This window comes from Phyllostomus discolor, chromosome 12 (assembly GCF_004126475.2).
Source record: "Phyllostomus discolor isolate MPI-MPIP mPhyDis1 chromosome 12, mPhyDis1.pri.v3, whole genome shotgun sequence".
NCBI classification, from domain to species: Eukaryota; Metazoa; Chordata; class Mammalia; order Chiroptera; family Phyllostomidae; genus Phyllostomus; species Phyllostomus discolor.
The window spans coordinates 17,198,721-17,215,051 of NC_040914.2; the positions used below are offsets into that span (position 1 = coordinate 17,198,721).

Genomic DNA, 16,331 nt, shown 5'->3' on the forward strand with positions numbered 1-16,331 from the left:
TGTGTGTGTGTGTGTGTCTGTGTTTTCCTCCCGAGGGCAGGGTCCAGGGCTTCAGGTGCTGCTCAAATTCAGAAGGAGTTTAGAACCACAGGGGTGTCTGGGTGAGTGCACAGGAGGAATCTTTGTGGCTTTGGGCAGGGACCTGTCTCTTTCTGGGTCTCCGAAACCTGAAAGGATTGAATCTGGGGCCTGGGGTTTCCCATAAGAAGGAGGGAACCCTCTTTGTGTTCTGCCCCTCCCTTGAGGGGCCAGGTAGGTTTTGTAGTTGACACACAAGTGCAGTGTGTGCTATCTGTGTTTGTGGTGACCCTACTAGGCCTAGAGGACACTTTCCATCTCTCACCTGTTCTCTGTGCTTCAGCCACACCAAATAAACCACCCTCCCCCCAGTCCTTGAACACGGTATTTCATTTTCCTGGGACACCCCTCACTGTTCTTTACCTGGCTCACTTTTACCTATTGTTCTGGGCTCCTCCTCCAGGAAGTCCTTCCTGACCTCCCCAGGCTGAGTCAAGTGCCCATCTGGGCTCCCACCATCCCCTGGGCTTCCCCATCTTGCTGTGGCCACTCTGGACCATCACTTGTGTTGGGTCTGTCTCCCTTTCTGGGGTGTGAGATTTGAGAGGGCATGGCTGGGTCATCTCAGTCACTGCTGTGTCCCTGTCTCTATCCAGCACAGGGTGGCAGAGAGGAGCTGCTGAGAGAATGTGTGTTGAATGAATGAAAGAAAGGGTGTCAGCCAGAAGCAGAGGGAAATATGTTATTGGTTTCAAGCAGTAGTATCTTATTTCTTGTGCTCCTGTGGGTCCTGGGAAGTCTAGGGACAGGACTGGGATAGAGTGGGCTGCGTCCTGTGTCTTGGAGTCAGGAGCTGGCACCCACCACATGATTTGGAGCGGGGAGGGAGGCTGGTCACATGTCTGAGGGCTCAGGAGAGATTCTGGCTTATGTTGTTTGTTTGAATTGTATGTGTCCCAGGAGAGGCGATGACTGGATAACTGTCCCAACCTTTGGGGTTCTCAGCTGCCTAGTCTGTGGGGTGTGTCACCGAGCTGGGAGGGGATGATGTGTCTCCTGTCACAGAATGTGACCCAAGTGTCCTTGGATGAATGTCCTGATGTCTTATCCATATCTTACAGGCTAGGAGGGTACGGAGGAAACTGGGCCAGAGCAGAAGAGAAAAGCGGGGTTTGCTTGGTTCCCTGGACTGTTCTCCAGAGCTCTGGCCAAAGCTGCTTACTGAGATGGGAGGTGGGTGGAGTAGAGGGTGGAGAAAGAGAGAGAGGGGAGAGAGAAAGAATGACAGAGAGAGAGAGATTATGAATATGAATGTGTCCTGACCCTAAGCTCCAGCTCTGGTGTTTGACCTAAAAAAATCCAAGGGGATTAAGGATGAACGAGAACCAGCGCTGGGCCAAAGATGCAATAATTCGAGGGGCCTTCCCTGGCCTCCCAGATGCCGAAGCTCAGGCATTGGTCTCGGGAGGGGGATGTGCAGGGGTGAGAGATACCGAGGGGGATCAGAGAGCGTGGAGGGGCCTCGAAGAACGCATGGTGGAGGGGAGGGAGATAGAGATGGAGGAGAGGCAGGAAAAAGTCTGAGTTTAGGGAGAGACAAAAATCGAAACAAAACACACGAGGGAGCTGAGGTTTAGCAGAAGGAGAGAAACATGAAGGAGACGAGGGAGACGGAAGACTGGCAAGCCGAGGCAGAAAGAAAGGAGGGGCAACCAGCAGAGAATGACCCATGCAAGGAAGGTGCTGCTGGACACTGGTGGGAGGGGTGGCTGAACAGAGAGTCAGGAGAGCAGGAGAAGGAAGCATGAGAGAATACGAGAGGCGGATGGGATGACAAAGATGGGAAGACCGGGAGGGAAAGGGAGGAACAGAGACGGGTGAGAGGCTGAGAGGACAGGATGTGCGGGACACCCCGACAGAACCAGAGACTCGGAAGACACAGGCAGAGAGATGGGAGCCCAGAGAAGAGCAGGAGACAGAGAGGGGCCATGGGGATGGAGGCAAAGGGAACAAAAAGCTGGAAAGGCAGAGACAGAATGAGAGAGAGACACATAGAGAATGACACAGACAGAAACCCAGTGAGACTCAGATTGGGGTGACAGAGATATCCAAAGGGAAAGTGTGGGAGTTTGTGACATGGATGGCTGGCCCCCGAAGCCCCAAGGAACACCCTAACACCGGCCTCCCTGCCTCTCCTGCAAGCTCCTCCAACTGACCCAAAGGGGCAGGTGTGTGGGAAGGGGCACATCTGCCGGCACACCATGCAAATGAACTCATGAATATGCAGCAGGTCCATTGTCTTGCCCTGCCCCCACCCCCATCTGCTCCGGCCTGGCCCCAGGGGCCGAGGGCAGCTCTATTCCCCGCCTTAGGGGGAGGAGAGATCCCCCATCACTCTCACTGCCCCTGGGGCAGCCCAGCCCCCTCATCAGGGCCCAGGTGGGTGGGACGGGAGGCCTAGGGCAGAGTCGGGGGCTTACCGGGATAGAAGTCTTTGGACTTGGAGAGCTTGATGGTGGCTCCCGTCTCCTTCTGTAGCTGCACGATGGTCTGGCCGCCCTTGCCAATGATGGAGCCCGCTGCGTAGCTAGGGATCAGCACCTTCAGGAAGTATTCACCTTCCTCTGCGGGGGCACATGGTGGACGGAGAGTCAGGGTAGAGGGAGGTGGTGGAGGGAGAGGTCTTCACCTTTAGAGGGTACCCCTTCCCTTCTTCAGGTGCCAGCATGGGGTGCTCTGGGAAACCCCATGATGCCCACTGGGATCACAGTAACATACAGGAGGGATGGCCATGAGGATAGCAGTAAGGAAAATAATAATGATCATTCATTCATTCATTCATTCCACAAAGTTGCTAATCACCGGCTATGTGCTTGGCGCTGTTTTAGTGAAACAGCCTTGAGGAAAACAGACAAAGCTCCCTGATTCCGAGTGTAAAGTAAGGGAGAAACAGTTTTAGTGCCTCAGCTAAGAGCTTGCACAGCTACATTCTTCTAGTGAGGGGAGACAGTACGGTTTGTGTCAGACAGGAGTAAGTACCAGGAAAACAAAAAGAGGCAGGAAGCATGATGAGGAGGGCAGGGGCTGCACTGTGGGATTGGCGACCAGGAAACCCCTCCGGGAGAACTCGGCTTTCTTTGTTCACCAAACACTCTACATACAGCACCTAATATGGGCTGGACTCTCTCCCAAGGACTTACAATATCAGTCCTTTGGGTTTTCACACTGATGCAATGAGGGAGGTACTTAAAAGGTCCCATTCTACGGATGGGAAGCAAAGATGAAGAAATTGCCCCAGTTCACACAGCTAGTAGGCAGCAGGGCTGAGATTTGAAGCCAACCTGGCTCCAGAGTCCATGCTCTGAACCTTTAAGGTTTACTGTCTCCCTGCTGTGGAAGGGGGGACAGAACCACGTGGCTATGCGGAAGAGCAAGTACAAAGGCCCTGGGGTGGGGTTACACCTGGGCTGTTCCAGGGAGAAGGTGGTGGCTGTGCAGCTGCTGCTAAGTGAGAGAGCAGGAGATGGGGCTCAGCGAGGCGGTGGTGGTGGTGGGTGTTCAGGCTTGTGGTCCACAGTGAGGTCACTGGTTTCCACCCCAAGGAAGATGGAAGCCACAGAGGGATCTGAGCAGAGGAGGGATGTGACCTGACTTAGGTTTCAAGAAGATCCCTCTTATCCCCTGGCTGGTATGGCTCAGCGGGTTGAGTGCTGGCCTTCAAACCAAAAGGCCACCAGTTTGAATCCTGGTCAGGGTTGCGGGGCCAGGTCTCCGGTTGGGGTTGTGAACTGATGGATGTCTTTCTTCCTCCCTTCTACTCTCTCTAAAATATCAATAAAATATTTTTTTTAAAAAGATCCCTCTGGCACTCAGGAGGGGAGCAGACTGAGAAGCGCAAGGTGGAAGAGCTGTAAGTCCAGTGAAGAGCTGAGTGCAATGGTCTAGGCAGGAGATGACGGTGGTCTGACTGGCGGAAGCAGGGAGAGGGGAGAGTGGAGGAGGGCTGGGTTCCGGAGACGTCTCAGCACTCACTACGGGCCTGATGCTGCTTGGCAAGCTTGATCTCTTCCATTCCTCACAACCTACCAGTGAGGTGGGTAGCATGGGCTCTGTTTTTACAAAAGAGGAAACTGAGGCACAGGGGGACTCAGAGAAGGAAAGGCACCAGCCCAGGGTCACCAAGATAGTTAGTTGCTGGGTTGAGATTCAAATGCAATTATGCCTCAGTCTTGGCCCTCTTCTGCTTAACACCCTCTCTGGCTGGTGGCTAAAGACCAAGGTGTTCAAGGACAGTTGGTCTCAATACCTGAGGTGGCCAGGTGGGGCCAAGGGTGTTTGTGGGGCTTTGACCATTCTTTGCAATGGGCCAGTTTTCTTGGTCATGTGTAAGGCGCTTTGTTAACACAGGCTCAAGGCAGGTGCTCAGCCCTCCTACCTTCTCACCAAACTGTAGCCCCTAAGTCCTTCCAGGGTACAAATCTGGAGCCTTTTTCCATATAAGTCCCTTGGTGATTTGGCCCCGCCCACCTTTCCAGCTTCAGGCCCCCATCTTTCTCCATGGGCACTAGACATACTTTTCCTTCCTCCAACGTCTCTCCCTCTGTCCCATCTCAGGGCCTTTGCACATTCTCTTTGCCTGGAATGTCCCCCTCCACGCCTCCCAGTGAATTCATCTTGTCCTTTAGATCCCCACTCAAATGCCTCTTACTCTCAGAAGCTCTCCTTGAGCTCTGAGGAGGGGATGGGTTTCCCTGTCTCATGCATTCGGAGCCACGTGTCGCAGAAGCCCATTGTGGGTCGTGTCATTAGAGCTCCGCTTTGTGTCCCAGTGCCCAGCAGTAGTAGGCATGCAATCAACACTGGGGGAAAAATGGGGGCAGGGGGAGCCAGGTCACTCTCTTTCCAAAGCTTAAGGTCTTCAACCACCTCCAGTGGTTTTCAACTGTTTCTTTTAAGTGGAGGAAACCTATTTTCAATGTTCTCCCATGAAACGCCGACATGCAGAGCAGGCAGAAGAGAAACTGTGCTAGTAATAGTGGGGGCAGGGCAGGGGCGGGAGTCCTGCCCATCTCCACCTGGTCCTGCAAGATGGGAGGTTCTTGGTTCCCTGATGTGTTATGATGGGGGTCGGGGTAGGGGCGAGGGTTGGATGTGGCTGTGCCTGCATGGGGAGGGGGCACAGAATTAAGGGTTTCCTTGAGCCTAAGGCAATCCTCTTAAACTTGCCTAATCAGACCATTAAGCCTGTTAGGTAATTAGCCCCACCCACCAGGGTGCCTTCCCATCAATCACCCTGACACTGCCCCCGATTCACTTTCTTCCCTGGGCTCCCGGGGTTGGCCCCCTGCCTGCCCTGCTCTTAAACCCATCACAGAGATGGGGGCTGGTTCTCTAACTCGGGGAGGCTCAGAAACAAGGTTCAGTAACACAGAGATGCAGCCCCTCTCACTTAGGGCTCCGTCCTCTATCCTTCTCTGACTCCATTCCCCATCCCTCCAGCGAGGACGGAAGAGACTCATCTGCTCTGCAGAAAACTATGCGCATCCCCGACCCGGTTTCCCGTGCTCCTTCCCACACTTCCCAGGTTTTACCAGAAGTCCCATAGGAAATGGCAGGAACGGCCCTAGGCTGAGGGCGGATTTTCTCACTGACTGCCTGTGTGGCCCTGGGCAAGAGGTGTCACCAGTTTGGGTCTCAGTTTTCTCATCTGTAAAGTGGGGGCATGATCATACTCTCTCGTAGGGTTATTGTCATGGATTGAATGATAAACTGTAAAGTACTCAGGAAGGTCTCGAGCACCTAAAGCACTTGAGGAATGTTAGATATCATCATCATCATCATCATCATCATCATCACCACCACCCAGTTCATGAATACAGGCAAAGTTCTTGTCCCAGTGTCTGGCACACAGTCAGTGCTCTATAAATGAGGAAAGGAGCCTGTAAGGTTTGCCATTTTGCCAGGAAATACAAAAAGGAGGGGAGACCCCTCTTCTTCCATCCCCTTGCTCCACTGGGAGGGGCTGCCCCCACCTGTCCCTGCTTCTTGGAGGAGGAACATCTTCTCACTGGTAGAAGTGAGATGCTGCTCCCCCAGTCTCCTGCCCCAATGTCTCTGTGACTCTCCTTCTTCATGCCACCTTTGTGAATTTTCCCCTTCTTCCATCCTTCTACCGTTCTACTGTACTTCTGTCCTGTACTATTATTTCCTTCCTTCTTCTCTCCCTCTTCCTTCCCTTCCCTTCCCTGGCACCCACTGTTCCAGGTGCAGCAGATATATCCAGGAACGAGATAGGTGGATCCTTTATTTTAAATCCACTCACTTGTCACATTTAAATGCAATGATTTAAAGAGGATATTAAACAATCATTACTAATAATCAGAGTTTGAGGGGCTGGTTATATTGTTTCCTCCCACAAAGTACATTCATATAAACATACAGTGGTAAAACAAAAGTTTGTCTGTGGACCCCCATAAACCACCTTGTGGCTGTGGGTGGTCTTTGTATCGGACCTGCAGAAATCTGAAGCCCCACCCTCTGGCCGGCTTTCAGTGGAGAGGGGCCAGCTGAAACCTCCCCCCTGTTCTAGCTCGGAACTGTAGGTCCCGGCCATCCCCGTTGTGGCCATCAGCCTGGTTCTCTTCAGAATTTGCATGTCCTTCCTATTTGGGGACACTTTCTACTGTGAGTCCCACTTCCCCTGGGAAGAATCCAGGCTTCTGTTTCCCAGCCTGCCTTGCAGCAAGGACAGACACTTGACCTAGGCTGAACCTGCAGCCCCCAAGCGTCACCCATCCCACTCTGAACATTCAAGACTCTGCCTGAGAAGAGTGTTTCCTTCTGGTGAAGCAGAATCTAGATGTCAGAACCTTCCACCCACCCCAGCCCTCCGCTTTCAGCTCTTTCCTTGGGGGTCCAGGCAGCCCCCTCTACCCATGACAGGGACTGAAGAACTGAAGATGCCAACTTCCTCTCCCAATCAGTCTGTGTCCCTGTGGCTGCAGCTGCCACCATTTCCGCCTTGGGAAGGGGCAGTCTTTCCTCTTCTAGTCTTTATGAGGCTCTGCTCCTCCACCCCCTGGATGCCCACCCTCCCCAGGAGTGTTCCTGAAAGCTTCCAAAAAGCAACCAAAACTCCTCTACCCCTTCTCTAAATAATGTTTACCTACCCAAAAGTGGTGCTTTTTACCATCAGAGAGTTGACCCTGAAAAGTGGCTTTGATCTGGAAGGGAATTCATTAACGACCAAGGTAGGACAAAAGGGGTGTATGTTGTAGAGGTGTTTTCGGTGACAGTATGTCTGGGGGGCAAAGTTGGGGTGCTGCACTCATGGTACCTGCTCTTGTCTGGGGGTCAGAGGTGGAAGTGTCGCATGTTCCATGGAGGTTCAGGGACGCTGGGGGTGGTGGTGATTTTGTCAAAGAGGCACGTGAGGGAGCTGCCGGTGCAAGACAAGAGATGGGGGGTGAGGTGTGGGCTGGTACCGCCGAGGGCGTGGGACGCCAGGCATGCGATGTCTTTCTGTGAATGATGGTGTTGCCCGCTAGTGTGAGAGATGTACTACTACTGGAGCGTGCCCCCGAGGGGATGACATGCCGGAAGGTGTGATGCTGTCTTTGTGCTGTGACACTGTCTGTGAGTGAGAGAAAGATGGGTGGGGTATAACTTCCTTGGGGCGATCCACCATTAAGTGGTGAAATAGTGACATTCTCAGTGGCGATGATGATGATGATAATAGTAAATGACAGCTATTGTTTATTGAGTACGTCTCATCTGCCAGGCCTCGTGCTGTGGACTTCACACACACAATCTCGTTTAACCCACACGACAGCCCCGAGAGGCAGTGGGAGACCTTACAGTCCCCATTTCTCAGATGAGGAGACTGAGGCTTTAGGGCAGCAAAACAACTTGCCTGAGGGTCCCACACTGAGCACGAGACAGTGACGAGTGGGACCCTGGAAGATCTCACTCTAGGGTTCGTAACCCGGTGCTGTTGTCTTTGTGTTAAAGAGTGTGGGGTGTTGGGAGCAAGACCTGGCTAGTGTGCTGCGTTTGGGGTGTGGGCTGTGAGGTGTGTGTGTGTGTAAGTTTCCTGTTTATTTGGGGGTGACAGAGGTGGTAATATAGTCAGAAGTACGGAGGCCATTCTAGTGAGGCTTCATAGTTATCATCTGTACTTAAGGGGGCCACTCTCTGTCACTGTCCCATCAGACTGGGGTCATTGGTTTTTCCTAACTGGGGTTTCCACCCAACTCCTCACCCCACGCCTCCTGTCCTCAGTGCCCCGTGTCCCTCCCAGTGCTGCTGCCAGTCAGTTTTACAGCCACCATCTCCTCTCTCAGCCCCCAAGAGTGGGGCAGGAGTGGCAGGCTGTGACACCCCGGAGGAGTGCCCTCCTCCCTCTGACCCTGTTTCCTCACCTGAAAATGGGGTTCACTACAGTGGACACCCACACAGTGGAGCCGGCCTCCCGAGTTCACATCATGGCTCTGCCTCTTACTAGCTGACTGATTTCAGGCAAGTTACTTAACCTCTCTGTGCCTCAGTTTGCCATCTGTAAGATGGACAACGTAACAGAATCATGGGGATTCAATGATTGGTCTGTATGAAGTGTTTCCCAGAATTATTCTTGGCATACTGTAGGCCATCAATATTAGCCATTATTGTAATTTATTATTATTATTACATCATAGAGTTTTGGAAGAATTAAACGGAATACTGCACACAAGGCATTAAGCAATTATATTGGTTGCTTTTGTTATTATTATTGTTGTGGTTATTGTTATGTCCCGATTTGGCAGATGGTCACACTGAGGCGCAGAAAAGGGCGGGGCTGATCCAGCCTCCCGCAGCCATGATAGTGTTACCAAAAGGAGCCCTCATGTTGGAGATGGAATTCCCGGACCCTTTCCCAGCCCTGCCCCTGGGTGTCTTTGTAAGTGGCTGTCCCTTTGCATTTCGGGGCCTCAGTTTACCCATGGGTCAGTGGAAGAGGAGGTCAGGCGGCAGAGGCTGGAGGAGCAGGTCTCTAAGGGCTCATCCTAGTTTCCCCGCTGCTGGGAGTTAAGCACATGAGCTCTGGAACCCGGCACCCTGGGCTGACTAGATCCCAGCTGTGCCAGTGACGAGCTGTGTGACTTTGGGCAAGTGGCTTCATGTTCCTGAGCCTCAGTTTTATTCATCTGAAAAAACAGCTCAGATCATCTCCCTGGAGGAATTTGTTGGGAAATTAACCCATATCTCAGAGTCTGACTCAGAGTAAGTGCCAAGTACTTGGACCTGGCAATCTTCTGCAGCATCACTATTGATAGGTTGTGCTGTTCTGAGTGATCTGATTCGGAGCATCTCAGCCCCTTTAAGAGAAAAATGGATGTGCCGCCCCCCCCACCGGTGGGGGTGGGGCTGAACTGCCCGGCTTGGGGACCACCTGGGTCCCTGAGCCTCTGAGCACTGGGAATGGCAGTGGGACCGGAAGGAGGGAAGGAAGTCAGTGGGGCCACATTCATGTGTGTGCTGGGGGTGGGGGAGCAGGAAGAAGGACAGGAAAGTCACTCCCAACCCCTCCCCCAACTTCCTTTTCCTCCAATTTCTGCTGGACACCCTCATAGATGGCCAGGGGGTCCCCAATTCCTGTCCCATCTGGACAGGGATGAAGGGAGTCCTGGGATGGGAGGAAGAGCCTCGACTGTGCTCATCTGAGGGGAGGATGTGGGAGGTCCCCACCCGGCCCACGACAGCGCCTGGCAGCGTGGGAAGGGTGCATTCTGCCTGAGGCCATCCCGCTCCCATCCGGAGGAAAAGGCCAGAGGAAGCAGAGATTTTGGCCAAGGTGACCGCAGGGAGGGGCTTGTCTGCTCTGGGGTCTCCTTCCTTCCAGGGCGCTGACGGGCTGGGCTCTGAGGACCCCCGCAAACCCTACCTGCTCCCTGAGACAAATACCTAGCGTTCCCAGCTTGTCTTTTATTCTCTGGGACACAGCCCTCCCCAGGTCACACACACAGTGAGAACCCCCCTTGTCTCTCTCTCACACACACACACTCACACACACCTTCGGTGGGGTCAAACATTCAGCCATCACACACATACACACACTCCCTCGACATACATACACCGTCATCCCCACCTCACTGGTGCCACACACTCAACCATTTCACACACACACCTCTCCCCTTCTTACAAATACACACACTTGGGTGTCATACACACACCCCCTTCCCTTCCATACCCCTTGGGTGTCATCTGCACATGTTCCCTGTCACACACCCTCATGCGTTTCACCCACAGAGCCCCAACCTCTCCCTCATCATACACCCACCTCCCCTTGTCGCACACACCCCCTCTGATGTCACTGTTGCACACCTCCATGTGTCACACTCAGCCACAGCCTCTCTGGAGTCACACCCACACCATTTTCTTGTCATACACCTTCACTAGCTTCCCCTGGTCCCACCCCACCCCAGACACGCCTGTGCCATACACACTGAACTGCCTTCCCTGGATCCACACAGACTTTCATGGCTCACACCCAGAGTCAGCCCATCCGGCGTCCCCCACACACCCCCTTGCATGTCACACACATCCTCTCACTCATGTGTCACACTCACCACAGCCCCTTTTGGAGCACACACTTTCCCTTGTTACACATACTCACCCCTTCATGGGTCTCAAACATGGATCTCAGCCCCTTCTCACCTCGCCCCGTCTCTTACAAACACACACACACACACACACACCCTCTTTTCCTGTCATACCCATGATACCTAATGTCACACTTCCAGGCCTCACAGGGCCCACAAGCACACACACACACACACACCCCTGTCCCAGCCACACAGTTCTCCCACCTAGCTTTACACACCTACACTTTCCTCCATCTCACCCAACACACCCACCCAGCTTGTCCCACGCACAATTCCGCCCACGGCCCACACATGCCTCCCTCCAGGACAACCCTTTCTCAGGACATCCCCTGGGAGGGAGGCTGGGAAGCTCCGGGTCCACAGGCCTCCTCTACTCCTTCCCCTCCCCCCGCCAGGACACGCCAGTCGGGGAACACCCTTGCCCTGAAAGGGTCACATCACACACCCCTCAAGGACACAGACACTAGCTCAAAGAGACCCACGCCCCCCAGCCTTTGCGCCCCCCCAAGGACACTTACCACCCCCTCCCCCCCCAAGCCCTCTCGTCTCAGACAAAGCTCCCAGACCCGGGCCTCGGCCAGAAGGGGACAGGGTCCGGACCCTGCCAAACTCCCCTCTCGGTTCCGGGTCTAGGGAGGGGCGCCCTTGCCCTCCCCAGACCCCTTGCACCTGCCAACTGGGGAGAGAGGAGGATGGAGAAAGACGAGGCCTCTGCCGCTCCTCCAACCCGAGCGCAGCCCTTTCTCACCTCCCGTGTTGCTGCGCTTGGTGCAGACCACCTCGGGGGGCGTTTCGAGGGGCCTCTTGCGAGAATCCGGGGCCTCGGGCTCCATGGGGGGGGCCTGGGGCGGCGGCTGCTGCTGCTGCTGCGGCGGCTGCGGCGGCGGCGGCGGCGGCTGCTGTGGCGGCGGCGACGGCTGCTGGGGAGGCTGGGGCTGCGGCGGCGGCGGCGGGGGCGGCGGCGGCTGCGGGGCCGCGGAGGCCGTGAAGAGGCCGTGCACCGCGCCGGCGGCCATCATCCTCATGGTGGGGGGGGGCGGGGGAGGGGAGGGGGAGGGAAGGGGATGTGGGAGGGGGAGGGGGCGGTGGCGAAGGGAGGGGGAGGGGGAACCCCCGGAGAGGGAAGGAGGGAGGGAGCCGGTTCTGGGGGGCTGACAGAGGTAAGAGAACGGATGTGAGCAGTGTGGGAGGGCCAAGGGGGTCTCTCCGATGGGGTCTGGAGAAAACTGAGGGGTGGGTTCTCTCTCAAGATCAGGGAGCTCCGGGACTGGGCACGCCACTGGAGGGACGGGACCCCCTTGTTTGCTACCCCGGGCAGAGGGCCGAGCCCCCCAGACCCTGCTCGGGGCGGGGGGCCGGAGGTGGGAGGCGGAGGCGGGCGCTAGTGGAGACTCGAGGGGCGGCGGGCATGGGAGGTAGCGGCGGCGGGGCTGGCTGTGGCTGCTGGCCCGAGCATCTTCTTCCCGGAGGCTCCCACAGCGGCCTGGCCCCGCCCACCCGCGGGAGACCACGCCCATGTCAGTTAGGATAACGCCCATCAACTCCCCATTGGTTTTCTCTTGAAGCCAGACCACGCCCGTACAGGTTGGTCACGCCCCTTCCCACAGCTGCCAGTGGAACCCAGCTCCCCCAGGCTACAGTAGGACCCTGGGCTTTAGGGCACACGTTTCCCACCGTTCACCTGTAAAGAACGTTTATTGAGCACTTACTGTGTTCCAGTTACGGTTCTAAGAAAACGCTTCACAAACGTTAGCACATTTAATCCCTGGAGCAACCAACTCGGTGAGGTACTCTTTTCCCCATTTTGCAGATGAGGAAATTTAGCATCAGTGACTTGACATCACTTGGTCAAGAGAAGAAATCCCGCATCACACGTCACTTAATTGACAGCTGGGAAGTCCCTCCTCAAGTTTTTCATCCATTCCTTGAAGAATTAACACAGGGTTACTGCAAAGTCTCAAGGGATTAATTCAGTGAACACCTGAGTGAAAGCATGTAACTCTGAGCCTAGCACCCAACTGGCGCTCAATTCAATCAGCACATACTAAGTGCCAGGCACTGTTCCAGACGCTAGGATACAACGGAGAGCAGTCTTGGACTTTGTAAAGTACTACTATCCAGGTCATTGAGAAAAACACATTTTCCAATGACAAAGTGGAGGCCCATGGAGCATGGAGTGTGGCTTGTCCAAGGGCACGCAAGTAGACAGAGGGAAAATTGGGATTTGAATGCAGGACAAGCTTAATTTCAGAGCCTAAAGTCATTGGAAGTCTGGGGTCTTTCCTTGGAATTGATCATTACTAGTATTCAATATTCTCTGACACGTGAATTTTCTTCTCTTTGGATTCCTGGTCTCCAAGGATTCTTTCCTCCCAAGGTCAGCCAGAGGCAAGATTAGGCTCAGAGGAGGCCTGGACGGAGGTGATGGTGGCAGCTGGGGGGCCCCTCCCTCTGCTTCGTCCCACTGCTGCCCCTCCCTTGCCATGCTCTCAGGTCCCCAGGATGGGGAGGGTAGCAGATGGCCTGGGGTGGATGGGGTGGCTGCCCATCTGTCCCCTCCCCCCATTGTCCCTAGAGCCCAAGGGGATGGTAGGGGGTTGTGGTCCACTGCAGTCTGGATCCTCCCCCTTCATCTTCCTGGAGGGAGCTGAGGAGCTGGTTGCCATGGAGATGGAGAAGAGGGAAGAAGAATGCAGGGAGATACTGAGGTCAGGCCGAGATCCACACCTTAGACCCTTTGAATCATATATACTCACAACACATAAGCACATATCCCAACATCCATGGAGTTGGGAGCAAAGCCCCCCACCCCAGTCACACAGACCCCCTTGCAAACACACAGGTACACACTCAATAGTTCCACATAGGCACACTCTGATGTATGAAGACGACTCACGGGGGATAGGCACACATGCTCACACACACACTCATCAATAATGCATAATGCACATTCAGTTATGCGGACCCAAAGGCACGAGGAGGCTCTCACACACGAACAGATGCAGGCACGTCCAACATCTCAATGTTTCCCAGGTGCACACATTCAGAGCCAAGCAACTCCGCACTTAGCCACACACACACTGAGAAGTTACACATACACGATCACAGCCACAAAACAAGCACAACCTCTGTTACATATGGCATATATGTTACCAACATGTAGTACATAGACTGACACACAGACTCGACTCTGTCTTCCATACACATTGGGTAATCACACACATTTATATACATGGCCCACAGAGACTAATGCACACGATATATGAGACATCACGGGTGGCTCAGCAACATGCACAACACACATGCCGTCCTGTGTGCTGCTGAGCCCCTGCCCCCAAGTCATGCCTGCAGCCCCAGCTCTACCTCCCCACCCCAGCCCTCGAGTTTGGACACACAACAGCACGGTTGGTCATGCACTCACACTCACACACAAACACAAACCTCCTCCCAGATATTTTTAAACCCAGGCTAGTTCTGCTACTATGGCAACCGCCCCAAACCCATTGCCATAGCAACTCAACGTCAGCTTTCCAAGCACCAAATCCTGGGGGATTGCAGGGCCCCAATCAGAGGCCGGTGGAGGGAGCTGCTGCACCCTCTGCCACCATACTTGCCACCCCAATACCCTCATCCTAGAGCCTTCAGAGGAGTAGCCACCCGAGGCTGGGCAGGGGCTGGAGCCAGGGATACAACACAGCCAGGCTGAGCTGGGACAAAGGCAACCGCCAACTTGCACTTTGCTCCTGCTCCTTGGAGCTTTATGGAGAGGCTCATGGGACAAAAAAGTCAGCCTGCATCTGGACACACACAAGCCTGGGTTCAAAACCTGGCTCTGCCATTTATATGCTGTGTGACTTGGGCATGTTCTTACCCTCTCTGAGGCTTACATTTCTTAACTTGGAAAATGGTGCTGCTGTTGCTGTTGAAACTACCATCCCAAAGGGCTACTGTGACTGGGAGGTGAAAAGCCCAGGCAGACCTGCATCCAGATGCTGACCCTCCCATGTTCTAGCTGCATGAACTCAAGAAAGGGCCTCCCCCTCTCTGCAACCGAGTAGGGGTCAAATAGTAGTCCAATTACACAGGTTGCTGGTAAGATTTCCAACAAAGGGCTGTGCCCACTGACCTAGTAATTTTGCATGTAATCCAACATATTTAAGTCTTGAACATGGCCTTCGAGGTAGGTACTATTATTAATCCTGTTGCAGAAAAGGAAACCGAGGCTCAGAGAGCTTGCCTGGGATCATACAACTGCAACATTAGGAAGCTTGGGCTTTGAACTGGGGTGGTCCAAGACACATTTTTAGTCATTTCTCTCTCCTGCCTTTCAAAGAGGGCTGTCAGAAAAAGAGCAATAGAATGGTGGATTCTTGGAAACGCTTTCTAGCCTCAGTTTTCTTTTTTCTTTTTTTTAAAGGATTTTGTTTATTTATTTTTAGAGAGAGGGGAAGGAAGGGAGAAAGAGAGGGAGAGAAACATCAGTGTGTGGTTGCCTCTCACGTGGCACCCAATGGGGACCTGGCCTGCAATGTAGGCATGTGCCCTGCCTGGGAATTGAACCAGCAACCCTTTGGTTCTCAGGCAGGCACTCAATCCACTGAGCTACACCAGTCAGGGCTAACCTCAGTTTTCTAGCCTGCTAAGTGGGAGTTCATGCCTGCAGCCCCAGCTCTACCTCCCTACCCCAGCCCGATCCTGCGGGCTGCAGTGTTGGAGGATCCATGGGGCGGCTTGCAGCTGAGGGCTCTGAGCACACACTGGCACGCCTGAGTGCTCTGTGTAGGTAGGGAGCAAATTGGGAGGGGCAGGGCCAATGGGTGACTCGGTGGGCATGGGAGGGAAGTTGGCTGGGGCTGAAGCGCTGCTTCTCTCTTTCCCAGCCCAGTGACCTCAGGCATGGGCTCTCTTCAATCTGAGCCTCGGTCTTACCCTCTGTCAACTGGGTGGCGAGGAGTCTGAGAGCCAGAGGAGGTGAAACCACTTGGCATGGGTCCCAGGGAGGAGCTGATACTAGCATCATGTATCTGGCCTATACATGGGATTTAGAAGAGGCAGGACTGTGCCGTGCAGGGTTTAACAAACATTTTGGACCCACGGTAAGAAATACACTTAATCATGAATCAGTGCATATAATGCTGAAACAAAAGTTTTATGAAATCATACTCCATCTGTATCTTAGTCTATCCTATGTCTACACTCTAGGCACAGGCTCCCATCAGCTCTATTGTACTGGAAAAAATGCTGGCTGGTTTCAGTCCACTAAGCAGTGGTGACTGACACTGTGGAAAACCCTGGTGTTGTGGGTACCAGGTGGAATCCTGGAGTCGCTGGGGGATTTTACGCAGGGGAGTGGCATGGGCTCCAAAGGGGCAATGGAGAAGGGGCCGGATGGGAGTTGGGGTGGAGCCAGAACAGATTCCAGGGAGAAGGGGTTCTTCACCTAGACCCCAGCAGGGGCAGGGGAGATGGAGAGGTGTGATCAGAGGCTGATACATTAACTCAGTGTATCACACACAACATCTGGTGATTATAAGGACCCACCTGAAGGCAGCCTCTCACTCATCCACCTGACAAAAATATTTACTGAGCACTTACTTATGCCATGTGTTTAGGCACTGGAGATGAACAAAAAAGACACAAATTTCTGACCTCCTGAGCTCACCTTCTAGGGAG

General features: G+C 54.0%; 1 protein-coding gene across 1 annotated transcript in view; it reads right to left on the bottom strand.

Annotated features, from left to right (window-relative positions):
• The window catches only part of NOVA2 (NOVA alternative splicing regulator 2), a 28,924-nt gene extending 16,795 nt beyond the window's left edge, over positions 1-12,129 (bottom strand). The window contains exons 1-2 of the mRNA XM_028530016.2: positions 11,407-12,129; positions 2,499-2,642 (exon numbers count right to left, since the gene is read on the bottom strand). Of these exons, the coding sequence (XP_028385817.2) occupies positions 2,499-2,642; positions 11,407-11,683 (421 nt within the window). The 5' untranslated portion in view covers positions 11,684-12,129. The remainder of the gene's footprint in view (positions 1-2,498; positions 2,643-11,406) is intronic.
• Between the last annotated feature and the right edge of the window lie 4,202 nt (positions 12,130-16,331).